Source organism: Lactuca serriola, chromosome 1, assembly GCF_051521515.1.
Source record: "Lactuca serriola cultivar US96UC23 chromosome 1, Lser_US96UC23_V15, whole genome shotgun sequence".
NCBI classification, from domain to species: domain Eukaryota; kingdom Viridiplantae; phylum Streptophyta; class Magnoliopsida; order Asterales; family Asteraceae; genus Lactuca; species Lactuca serriola.
In genome coordinates this window covers 175,398,239-175,411,481 of record NC_136408.1, presented here as the reverse complement: position 1 = coordinate 175,411,481, position 13,243 = coordinate 175,398,239, and the positions used below count along the sequence as shown (strand labels likewise).

Here is a 13,243-nt window from a genome sequence, read left to right as displayed (position 1 = left end):
TCGGAAATTCAGAATTCATCAAAAGAACATAAAAATGTGACAAAAACAAAACACATTTCAACAAATGGACATTAAAAGTATTGGACATGAAATATTCAACAACCCCCCCCCCCCCCCCCCAAAAAAAAAAAAAAAAAAAAAAAAACTTCAGCTACTGTGTCATCTCCATTGTTGTCAATGCTTACATATCAAGGCTAAAATCCCCCATCATCTTATTCAACTCTAAAAAAACAAATAAAAGCACATGGTTTAGTTGTGATTTAAAGTTTTAAAAAAAAAGAGAAAAGAAACATCAAAATAAAATACAATACATACATTCATTAAGTTCTTCATTTTCATGCATCTCTTCTTCATAATTTATAGTATTATGGAATTTTCGGATCCAAACTTGGATACATATAAGTGCTCGGACCATTTTAGGGCTCAGAGAAGTCCTAAAATAATCAAGAACTTAACCTTCAATCCTAAAAGATGGTTCTAATGCAAGAGTTAAAATAAGGATAGCTAGTATATTCTGAGCCATTTGCGAAATAATAGGAAAGCGATTTGTAATTATTTTACACCAAGTCAAGATACAAAATTCATTTACATCAACCTCATTTTCTTTAGTTAAGTACTTCTCTAATTGAGATTTCCCATCCACAATTCATGATAAGCTCTTGAAATTTTTATACCTCTCATTCATGTCACTTATAAGAGTTTCTTACACATCACGCTTACTCATATGAGGAGTTTTCTCATTAGACTTACCAACAAAATATGAAATTATCGAATTAGGAACAAACATTTAATTTCTTTCCATCTATTGTTGAATATTTTTTGCATTGTAGATTGAAATTAGAAAATGGAATTGTCGAATAAGGAACAAACATAGGGGATAAGGTTTAGGAATCATACATACTTATAAAGCTAGCATTTCTTCTTGAATCTCATGCATTTGAAACCCTCATTCTTTTTTCCTTTCACCACATTCATTTGAAACTCCCATGACTTTTCAATTTCTTTATAATAATAATTATAATTTGTTAATTAGGTTAAATAAATATCAAATCTAAAGTGTAATCATATATAAACTAAATTTTAATATTAAAATAATATCTTTACTTCTACTTATAAAATTATGTTTTTTTAACTTTTAACATATTATACTTAATTTATTAGTTTTAATATATTGTTGGATGTAAACCATTATCATTTTAAATGTATAATTTTTGAACAATTTGTATAAAATACTTAAATTATTAATTAAAATATAACATTATAGGCTCAACTTATATATAAATTTTATTTAACTTAAACAACCCAAAAACTATTTTTTAAATAGTTAAAAGTGATAAATTGTAGTGTCTTTCTAATAATGATTGTAAGTTGGTTAATAAGGTTAAATAAATATGCAACCTAAAGTGTAATCATAAATAGACTAAATTTCAATTTTAAAATAATATCTTTACTTCTATTTATAAAGTTATGTCTTTAAATTTTAACATATTATACTTAATTTATTAGATTTAAAATGTTGTTGCATGTAAACCATTATTAGTTTAAAGCTGCAACTTTTGAACAATTTGGACAAAATACTTAATTTGTTAATTTAAATATAACATTACAGTGTCAACTTAAATATAAATTGTAGTTCCACTAAAAAAACCAAATAATATTTTATAAATAGTTAAAAGTGATAAATTATAGTGATAAATGCAAAAACTAAATTGTAATATCAGCTTAACTAAAATATTTCCTAAATATATTTTTATAATCGTTAAAAAATTTCAAATAAGTAGCTTAAAATAACTTATAATAACAATAATTAAAAATAACTCTATATAAATGATTATATTGTTACCTTTAAAATCAAAAAATAATGTTTGATGTTTTAAATAATTATAATGATAAAAATTAAAACATTAAGCAAATAAATTTTAAAAAATTAGTTAACAATAACAACAACTATAAATAATATTAAACCATATATAATATTTAATTTTATTGATGTGTAACTCGCGAGTAGAAGTCATTCAAGCGATTAAGATTATGACGTTATAATAGATGTATATATTATCATATAATTCAAAATAATCAATATATTATATCAAATTAATATACAAATTATTATATCAAATTTAAAAACAATGTTAGTGTTATATTTAAATAATATAAATTTGTAAAGACTTCAACTATATAGGTGTTTCTGTGCATTACAATGTCAACTCAAATATAAATTTCAGTTCCATTTAAAAAACTAAAGAATATTTTATAAATAGTTAAAAGTGATAAATTGTAGTGATAAAAGCAAAAACTAAATTATAATCTCAATAACTAAAATATTTCTTAAATATGTTTTAATAATTGTTAAAAGTTTCCAAATAAGTAGCTTAAAATAACTTACAATAACAATAGTTAAAAACAACTCTATATAAATGATTATATTGTTGCCTTTAAAATAAAAAAACAATGTTTAATGTTTTAAATAATTATAATGATAGAAATTAAAACATTAAGCAAATAAATTTTAAAAAATTAATTAACAATAAAAACAACTATAAATAACATCAAATCATATATTATATTTAATTTTATTCATGTATAACTCGCGGGTAGAAGTCATTTACACGATTGAGATTATGAAGTTACAATAAATGTATATATTATCATATAATTCAAATATAATCAATATATTATATCAATTTAGTATATACAAATTATTGTATCAAATTTAACAACAACGTTATTGTTATATTTAAAAAACATATATTTGTAAAGACATCAACTATATAGGTGTTTCTGCGCAACGCGCGAGCATTCGTTTAGTTTTGGATAATTACATGTCACAGGGTTTTTGAGTATTTGACATTTTATTTCTGTATTTACATGACTTAAGAAACAAAAAAACGTTTATGATTTACTGTATTACACAGTTTAAAGATATATAACATATAAATAATAAATTTAAAAAATTATATTAAACATAAAAAATATAAATAAATAAATATCAAAATTTTTAATTGTTTTTTTGGAATATTTGATTTGTTTTTACATGTCCAAAACCAATCCAAAATATTAATCCGTTTTTTATTAGAACCAATTCAAAAATCTGAATATCCGAATCAAATATTCTAGTTGGACAATTTAGTTTTATCTGAATAGTGAACAACCCTAATTTACATGTCTCACATTTGTCTGAATATTTAAAACAAAAGGATATTTGATCTTAGTACTTGTCAAGGAAGACATGCCCATTGTATTTTGTGGATTTAGTTATATAGTTGTTGTGACGTGTGCAAGTATGAGTTTGTTGGAGATATGTATATCAATACAATAAGTTAGTGACATGGTTAATAAATGCATGAGCCTATGTGGTTACACACTTAGCATAATCCTAAAACCATAAATAAATTAATAGAAGACCAATTTGTAATTGACTATTAATTAATGATTTAACCATAGAATAAAAGAGAATGACGTTTTATGCAATAAAGGTCCAAGGTTTGAATTATGGTATTATTATCATAATCAAGCAAACTTGAATTATGGTGTTACTACTATAATGAAGATTTATGTTATTTGTATTTTGATTATATTGTAAATTAACATCATGATCCAACACAACTTTCATCATAGTTATCTTAAATAGATGTTAGTTAGTTTAGACCCTGCTACTGAAAAGTTCATTCCATAAGTCCATCCTAATTTTTATAAAAATAAAATTTATAACGACTGCATGAGCAAGATGATCAAAACAATTCCTAGCAAAATACATTACCTCTCATAAAGAAATAAATTATACACGAAAAGTTATTGATATGTTTTTATCAGTAAAAGCAAACCCGCTCCTCGTGATCATATTATTAAATTCTGAAAAATGGTATTATGCCTATAGATCACCCCTTGTTACTTTGTGAAACAAACTCGCCCATGATTAAATATAAAATTGACAAAATCATTATTCATAATCAGGGCTGACCTAAATCGATTTGAGGCTCGGGGCAAAAATGAAAAATGAGGCCCTTCAAAATTTAAAAAAAAGACAGTTAAATAACAAAATTTAATTTATGAAACATTAAATGTTAATAAAACATAGTTGAAAAAGTAATGTATCTTCAAAATGAAACATAGCTAAAAGATAACATACTTATAATCTTTTTACCCATAGTAACACACAAATATAGCAACGAAACTTATAATATTTTACTCAAAATAACAATGTACTTTGTTTTTATGATGAATAGAATAGTTATCAAATTGACCTCCTTAACAAAGCTAGACATCTAAAAAAATATAAGAAAAAAAAACAAGAACTGGAAAAACTAGACATCTAAAAACATATATGATCACTAAAGTTGAAAACATGCCAATAAACTACGCAACACCAACAAAGAAAGAATGTCAATAAACTACGCAACACCAACAAAGAAAGAATGCAAGAAAGATTGGCGGTTTTAAAGGAGTGAGCAACAAGTGTTTTAGGCAATTCCATTGTATTAGGGGCAAAAAGTCCAATTTTTACCAAAAAAGAAGGAAGCTTCTAATTAAATCTCTATCCCATTTAGCTTATTGCTAACACCAAATTCCACCACAACATAACTCTACAAAAACTCAAACATCAACACGTAATACTCATGACCACTTCAAGAGCAAAATGTCAATTTTTTGCAAATCAGACTTTATCTGGAAACACTTATGCCACTTCACCAACATCACATTTTCGTAGAGCATTCGCCTCTTATTCAATTGGGAACCCACAATAAAAGATTCGGTTTTTACTAAATACTTTTCCATCATGTCAAACTTCTAGAACCAGCTGCTTTGTATTGTAACATGAATATGATTTAAGCAATGATTCAGTGACAAAAAAAATCAACACCAAGACTAAAACCCAAATAAAGGCAACATGGGAAATTAGGAAAATTGTAGCTGGTCTTAATAAAATTAAACATCTCCAAACCTTTTTAATAGACACGACAACAAACATACAGTAAAGTATTCAGATTGTGGTAATGTGTTTATAAACTTGAAAACTGGAATTTAATCAACCAAGCATGAAACATTAGAGAATAACGAGAAAAATAGTTACAGATAGACGATTCTTGTTGGGAATTTCGATTTTGTTTAAATTTTATGTCATATCAGATCGAGACATGAATAGCGAGAATAAGTCAAACAGAGGTACAAAGCTACAAAGAAAGAAATTAAGAAGTCGTTTAGGGTTAGTGATACCAATTACCATATAAAATCAGAAGTCGTTTAGGGTTAGTGTTACCGATTACCATTGGTGGTGGTAAGAGACATAATAGGAAAGTGGAAACGATGACAAAGGTGTATTGGGAAGTGGAAAGTGGAAACGATGGTGAATGTGTATTGGGATGAGTAAGATACACACAAAAAAAGTAAAATATAAAAAAAATCCTTTGTAAAAAAACGTCACAAGTCTCGAACACGAGTTTCTCCTAATAGGAAAAAGCCTACGCCGCTTTAACCAACCCAACTACAAATGCATTTGATATTTAAATACACATTTTATAATTCTAATATATATATATATATATATATATATATATATATATACACACACACACATATACACACACACACACTGTAATTAGGGGCCCCGAGATTTGGTGTAATATCCATAAAATTTTGAAAATTTATAAACTTTTAAATAAATCCAAAACCATCATTTATTACATATTGTTTTCAAAATAAATTTCACATCAGAGTTTTACCAAAAATCATAACACAAAATATGAGGAGGTACACGATCAAACCTTCGCCTTTCCGCGATCATCTGAGGTACCTAAAACATAATAAAAAAACCGTAAGCCCAGAGCTTAGTGAGTCTTCCCCAAAATACCACCACATAAACATAACAGACAACATCATGCATAAATGAGCCTTCAACCTGACTGGACCGCCTCGCAGGGCCTTTAGCCTATTTAGATCGCTCCCGAGCCTTCGGCATGACTGGACTACCTCGTAAGGCCTACAACCTATCTGGACTGCTCGTCGGGCCTTCGACCTGACTGGACCGCCTCGCAGGGCCTTCAGTCTATTCGGGATGCCAGCACAAAGCAGGACCGCTACAACCCAACCACACACACATGTCGACATATACATAGCTCATAAACACATACTCAATCAGCATGCAAGCACAAATCATTTAGATCAATAAGCATAACATCATCATATTTACCATGATTCAAATTAACCGATTACTACAGTACTCAATTATACGATAACTAGGATAATAATCTGAGGGGACGACCTTGGTGCCTTTGACCCAACAAGTACAGTGAGGAATACTCACCTCACAAAGTAGTGATGAACTCGTAAAATCCAACTCCAAAACTCAGCTCCAGACTCAAATACCTACAACCACCATGTGATAATTTCTATCAAAACTCTAAAATACCCAAAATTCCCTCAAAGTCAAACTTGGTCAACCATCGTCAAATTCAAAGTCAATAATCAAGGTCAACAGCCCGTGTTGACCCAACTCATCGAGTGCACATACCAACTCGTCGAGTTACTACAGTACTCAGAGAAGCGGGGAAAACCCGAGCCAACTTGATGAGTTATTAGGACAACTCGTCGAGTTCCCACAGTATCCAAAGAAGCGGGAAAACTTGAGCCAACTCACCGAGTTGTCACGACAACTCATCGAGTTTTCCCAGTCTTAACATATTCAACCCCTTCTTATCGAATCTAATGCTTAAAAATGTAGATCGGATACCCGAGGGTTGGAAACCCACGTAAAGTTGCTAACTTTAAGTCCATGCATGACACAAGGAGGCTCCAAGACTCAAGAAAGGCTTAATAAGGGACCTAAAGCATGAAAGAGGCCTAGAACTCGATAAAGCTTACAACTTTAAGTCCAATGAGGCCATAAGATGTCCAGATCTAAAGTGGCAACTTCATGAAATACTCAACCCATGAAAATTCCAAAAAATGAGCCAAATATGACAATAAACCTCCAAGGAAGAGATCTAAGCAATAGATGAGCAATGTTTCGACTTTATACCTCAAAATGGATGCAACAAAATGGTAGGTTCTGGATCTAAAGCCTTCCTTTCAAACAAGCCACTTTAAACTTCAAGCTCCTTCAAAAGAACACCAAGAAATCACTCTTCAAGCTCTCACACACAAATATGGGAGAGGATGCACGAACTAGGGTTTTCTGGATAGAGGAGACGGATAAGGAGGCCACCCAAAGGGTATAAGACCTTTAAATATGGCGAAACACCCTAAAAATTAGAGTTTCTTAATCAGCCACCAACTCGTCGAGTTGGTCCAAAAATATGTGCGACCCAAAAGTCTTCAACACGTCGAGTTGAGGCCATCAACTCAACGAGTTCCAAGGGGAATTTACCTTTTAGGAAATAAATCTCATACCTGGAAGTTGGCATGTTACATTTGGTGAGGCTCAGAGCGATCGTCCAGTTTGCCCTGTCCCTAGGGCCGATCCTGCTCATAATAAAACTAGATTTGGATAAATAAATCATCAAGGAATAATTAATGTGTAAACTACATGAATGGTCCCTATGGTTTAGGGTAATTTGCGTGTTTGGTCCTTGACTTATTGTTTTAACTCGGAAGGTCCCTACTGTTTGTTTTTGTTATGCGCTTGGTCCCTGTCTTACCTAAAAAGACTATTTTGTCCTTGATTTTTTAATTTATTTAAATAAACACACCCCCAACCCCACCCCTCATATTACCTTACATACCCTATCATTTTTCTCTATTTAAATAATAATATTTTTAGGTAAGATGGAGATCAAGAAGGTAACAAAAACAAACAGTATGAACTTTACAAGTTAAAAAAATAAATTAGGGACTAAACGTATAAATTAACCAAAACCATAAGACCATTCATGTAATTTACTCTTTTGTAAATTAGTAAAAAAAGAATGGTAAAATATAATCAATATAATGGGGCGGATTGCGTGAATCAAAAGTTCGCATATAACCCAACACACCACACTACCCCCACCCCAAAATAGTGTTGAGAAAGGAGATTGTGACAGAACGGATGAGATAGAGTGACAGTCACAGTTTCCGTCTATATATGTTTACTGTATCTATACATATATAGAGAGAGAGAAAAACAAAAACACATACATATACTGTGTGGAAGATCAACCAAGAGTTTTCTTTTCCCCTTTCACTTTTTCATTTTGTCCGTTTCCTCTGCTCCGGCCGACCAACCACCGGTACAATGTTCGTCATCTCTCTCTATTTCTCTCTCCTCTCTCTAGTCTCAGTATATGTATACGTATGTAGAGATATGCATATTACTATGTGTAATGTGTGATTGCTGTATGTATCTGTTCAATCGCTTGTGAATTTTTTTTTTTTCGTTTATGATATAGTGATCGTTTTGAGAGTTGATTTCCTTTTTATTTTATCTTCGAGTGTGTCAACGGGGAAATGTTGATGTATGAATAAGGCTACCGGCGGTTGTTTCTGGTATTCTGCCTGTAAAATTCGGTGTTACTGCGGATTTTGTTTGATCAAACTGGTAAGCGGTGTTTGAATTGGTTGATTTCTATACGAATTTCTGTGTTTTCGGCTGTAATTTGAGGGAGTTGAGGTGAAAAAGGCGTGAATATAGCAGTTTCTCGTTGGAATTAGACTAACTGCGTGTGCTTGTTTCTCGCCCTAGCACGTTGGTTGACTTGAATTTTTTTTTAGTTACTGCCGTTTTGTTTGAATAAATTGTTATGTTGAGCATGAAACTAGTTTGAATTGTGCAATGTAACATTTTTTTTAGGTCTTTTCTTTAATGGAAGGTAAAGAAGATGAACAATACGTTACTATTTCCTAGCTGTGTTGGTTTCTGCTACATGTAAAAACTGAACTCGATGTTTGTATTAGGTTTTCGCTGGTTGAGGCATTTCTTTTCAGTTAATTTGTTTCCATACACGAAATTAATTAAGGTTTTGACTTTTACGATTCATATCTGAGATGAAATTTTTATGACTCCAGCTTAGTTACTTTGTTTTGCATTTTGTCTCTGTTACATTATTTAAGAAGTCTATGTAAAGAAGTGGCATCCATAAACTTGATTTCTGCTTTTCCAAATTTGGGGTATATGTTGGTTTATGTTCAAGTGCTGATATATTTGGTTGTTTCTTGTGGAGTTTTGACTTTATGGCAGAAATTATAGTTAACTTGCATTCTGAAAAAGGTCTTTTAATGCAGTTTCTTTGGTGAAGATAATTAAAAGTATCATCCACAATGGATGGAAATGGAAATCGACAAATGGAGGTCCATTACATAAACACAGGATTCCCATACACAGTCCCTGAGAGCTTCATGGACTTCTTTGATGGAATTTCACATCAAACTTCACATTTTCCTCATTCGGGTCCTATCCATGATCAGGTTGTTTTGCTTTTACAATTCATTACCCTTTTAGAAGTATGATTCTTTACATGGCTTTCTGCTATGTGATACTGATACTAGAGTTTCCTTGATACTTTTGTTTATAGGAGCATGCATATTGGGCAATGAATATGAGTTCATACAAATACGGATTACCATTACCTGGTATTGGAAATGTACCTTATTATGATCCATATGAAGTTCACAATTATGCACCAAGAATGGATATGAATCGAAGTGCATGGGAGTATCCTGTAATGATGAATGTCACAGAATCTGCTACCACAGATGTCCAATCAGCTGAGAATTCAGTTCCAAGCATGCAAGCTATTCCTGAAGAATGTCAGTTCCTGTTTTTATGTTTCCAGCTTCAAGAAATAGCAATGTACTTTCTTTTATTTGTGTTTATTATAGCATCGTTTCTTCCTCTTACAGTTATTATCCAAATGCAAAGCAATTTTCATTGCTACAATTCAGTAGATTTTTCAAATATAGAAAATTTGAAAATACAATGTTGTAAATTAATAGAAAGAAATGAAATAGGATGCTATAATATAATGCACAGCTAAATGAAAGTGTGTTGCATTTATCCCTGAGCTTAAATCTTCATTTCAGCACTGGTGAATGATCAGCTATCTTTCTGTATTTTGCAGGTAGCCCAAATCATGACAGTGCTTCTAGTTCTCAGGTATTAAGTTTTATTATTTATTTATTTTTCTTCATTGGGTTTTATGCATTCTTTTGTGGAGTCTATAATCAAGATTATTATCGGGTGAAATGCAAGAAATAGCAATATATACTTTCATTAATTTGTTTATTGTAGCATAACCTACTTCCATTTTTTTTTTTTGTTACACATTTTACATTGAACAATCTTTTCGACTCATCCAAACACAAATCAACTTTCACTGCTATAATTGAGTAGTTTTTTCAAAGTAAAATGTCCTAGTATGAAAAAGTTGAAAGTGGAAAGCTAAATTTGGGTACATAAAATTATAAGTACAATATTGTAATACAAAGAAATGAAAGTAGTATTCTATAATTATACAGAAACAAATTGCTAAGATGTTTTGTGCATTGCAGGTTGTTTGGCAGGATGACATCGATCCAGACAACATGACATATGAGGTTTGCTATTGATTGTTTTTTTTGGATAATTTGTTATTTCTATTCAAAAGTTATTGCTATTCTTAGTAAAAAAATAAAGGACATTGCCCATATTGGTAACAAGAGCAAAGTAAATGAAGGTGACTAGTGTTAAAATTTTAAGTTATTGTTTTAAAAACAATAACTGAAAGCTTTTACATCACATATTAATATCAATAAGAATAGTTTAGGTGTGTGTGTGTATATATATATATATATATATATATATATATATATATATATATATATATATATATATATATTTTATTGTTATATCAACATATCAAAAGATTAGTTTATCAAAGATTTTGAGCTAGAAACTGATAAGATGAACATTATTGCTAATTATAAATCTGAAAATTATATGAATTTGAATTTCTAAAACAATCTTACTTACAACTCATAAATGAAATAATAATGAATGATATCAATAAACAAATTTATTAAACCCAAATAATTTTTTTTTTCTTTTTTAAAAATATACAACGCTGTGATAGAATAAGAATAGAATGAAAGTAAGATGATATTTACAAGTGTTTACTGATGATGCAGGAATTACTTGATTTAGGAGAGGCAATTGGGACAGAAAGTCGAGGTCTTTCTCAAGACCTAATTGATTCCCTTCCAACTACAAGATATAAGTCTGGTGGCTTCTTCTTAAGAAAAAAATCCGGAGAGAGGTAAGTAATATTCTGCAACTTTTATAAAATTATCCCACCAATTAAACTTCATATCTCATTTAATTCTTTTTACAATTTTTTCTGTGATTATTTTAAATTTATCCAGACATTCCTTGTTATTATCACTTTTTTGTTAGTTACCAAAGATCTAAAAAGAATGTTTCATTTTACAAAATGATGTATTTTACCCTTCCTAAAGAAGACTTGTTCAAAAATTCTTCTTCCTATCTTCTTAAAAAAAAGAGTAAATTACACGAATGGTCCCTATGGTTTGGGGTAATTTGCGTGCTTGGTCCCTAACTTATTTTTTTAACTCGGAAAGTCCCTAATGTTTGTTTTTGTTACGCGCTTGGTCCCTACTGTTTGTTTTTGTTACGTGATTGGTCCCTATCTTATCTAAAAAGACTATTATTTAAATAGGAAAAAATTGTAGGATAGGTAGGCTAAAGTGAGGGGGGTTGGGGTTGGAGTGTGTTTATTTAAATATTTTAAAAAATCAAGGGCAAAATAGTTTTTTTAGGTAAGACAGGGACCAAGCGTATAACAAAAACAAACAGTAAGGACCTTCCGAGTTAAAAAAATAAGTTAGGGAGCAAACACGCAAATTACCCTAAACCATAGGGACCATTCGTGTAATTTTACTCTAAAAAAGAATCTGGAATCTAGTAAAGCATTAGCATACATGCTGTCTGGATAAATGATGTTAGAATGTCATCTAAATACAAACCTATAATAAGGAAAAAAAAAATTGTTCAAGATTCATTAATAAGAAAAGCAAAATTTGAATGCTAAGTTGCTAGTAATGTTGTTGAAAAGCAGGTGTGTGATTTGCCAAATGAGATACAAGAGAGGGGACAAGCAAATCAATTTGCCATGTAAGCATGTTTATCATACCGAATGTGGATCCAAATGGCTCAGCATCAACAAGGTAATAAATTAATAAAATAAATAAATTACTCCATCTTCAAAGTATAATGCCTTGATACGAAAAAAACAAGTGAAAGTACATGTGTCACTAGTAAGAAATGAAAGTAGGATGTTATAGTACACACAAATAAATTAAATTAAATTGCTATTTCTTGCTTTAGCCTTATTCTTTTTTTTTTTTTTTGCTTAGACATGTCCTATTTGCAACGTGGAAGTTCTTGGTGAGGAACCGTCATCATCATCAAGCCGCTAAAAACTCATTGAAATGGTCAAATTGCCACAAATTTTCCCATCTTTTTTTTTTTTTGCTTTTTTGTTTATTTTTTTTACTTACATAGAAGGTAGTTAACTGAAGTTTGTCCTTAATTACGTGTTTTTATATAGGATGTGTTGTTAGCTTTATATAAAAGGTGAATATGAACGACTGGGATCCTTTTTTTTTTTTTTTTTTTAAATGTTATTATTTTAGGTTAAATTGTTTCTAAGATTAATAGTCAAATTGTGAGTTTATTAAATTAGTATTATTATATTTGTTGAATTTTGACGTGATTGAACTTGAAAACTCTGGTACTATAAACTATGTTTTCATTGGATTGAGACTGAGATTAATATTAATAAAGATGTGAATGTCCGTTTTATTCAATACAAAATGTAACAAATGCACCCTAAAATCAAGACTTTATATGAATTACATCAATTAGATTGCTGGTTGGACGATACTTTGTATTTTCATATTACTTTAGTTGTACGTACAAACGTGAAGTGTTTTTGTAATAATATGAATTACATCAATTGTGTCAAATTTTAATTTGGCAAAAATGGTCGATTTGGAACTAAAATGCCGACATGTAAGAAATATTTAAAGCTGGTTATAAAGAATCACAAAATAAAGTCTAAAGAAAATTGTTGTGTAATTGTTCGTAACATTTGGGTTGAAATTCAAATCAAATCAGTATTTAAAGGGCATGTTCAGGCTCAACATGGTTATAGAATTCGTTGTTGGTACCTCCGAATACCGAGTAGTGAGTATTCGGGAGTACTCAGATTCGGTAATTTATGTAGAAATGATTTTAAGGAAATTATATATGTCAAAATCATAAGTTAAAATCATT

At 30.1% G+C, this 13,243-nt stretch overlaps 1 protein-coding gene across 3 annotated transcripts; it reads left to right on the top strand.

Moving 5' to 3' along the window:
• Window positions 1-8,010: 8,010 nt before the first annotated feature.
• On the top strand, window positions 8,011-12,669 carry BB (RING/U-box superfamily protein). 3 transcript variants are annotated; one of them, XM_079038768.1, is made up of 8 exons: window positions 8,011-8,204; window positions 9,196-9,378; window positions 9,486-9,720; window positions 10,032-10,066; window positions 10,462-10,506; window positions 11,077-11,204; window positions 12,024-12,132; window positions 12,322-12,669. In XM_079038768.1, exons 2-8 carry the CDS (start codon window positions 9,232-9,234, stop codon window positions 12,382-12,384), a joined length of 762 nt encoding a protein of 253 aa, XP_078894894.1. In that variant the 5' UTR covers window positions 8,011-8,204; window positions 9,196-9,231; the 3' UTR covers window positions 12,385-12,669. The 3 variants fall into 3 exon arrangements, with proteins under 3 accessions (XP_078894894.1, XP_078894879.1, XP_078894886.1); XM_079038753.1 differs by having other exon boundaries at window positions 8,013-8,211; XM_079038760.1 differs by lacking the exon at window positions 8,011-8,204 and adding an exon at window positions 8,239-8,512.
• Window positions 12,670-13,243: the final 574 nt, after the last annotated feature.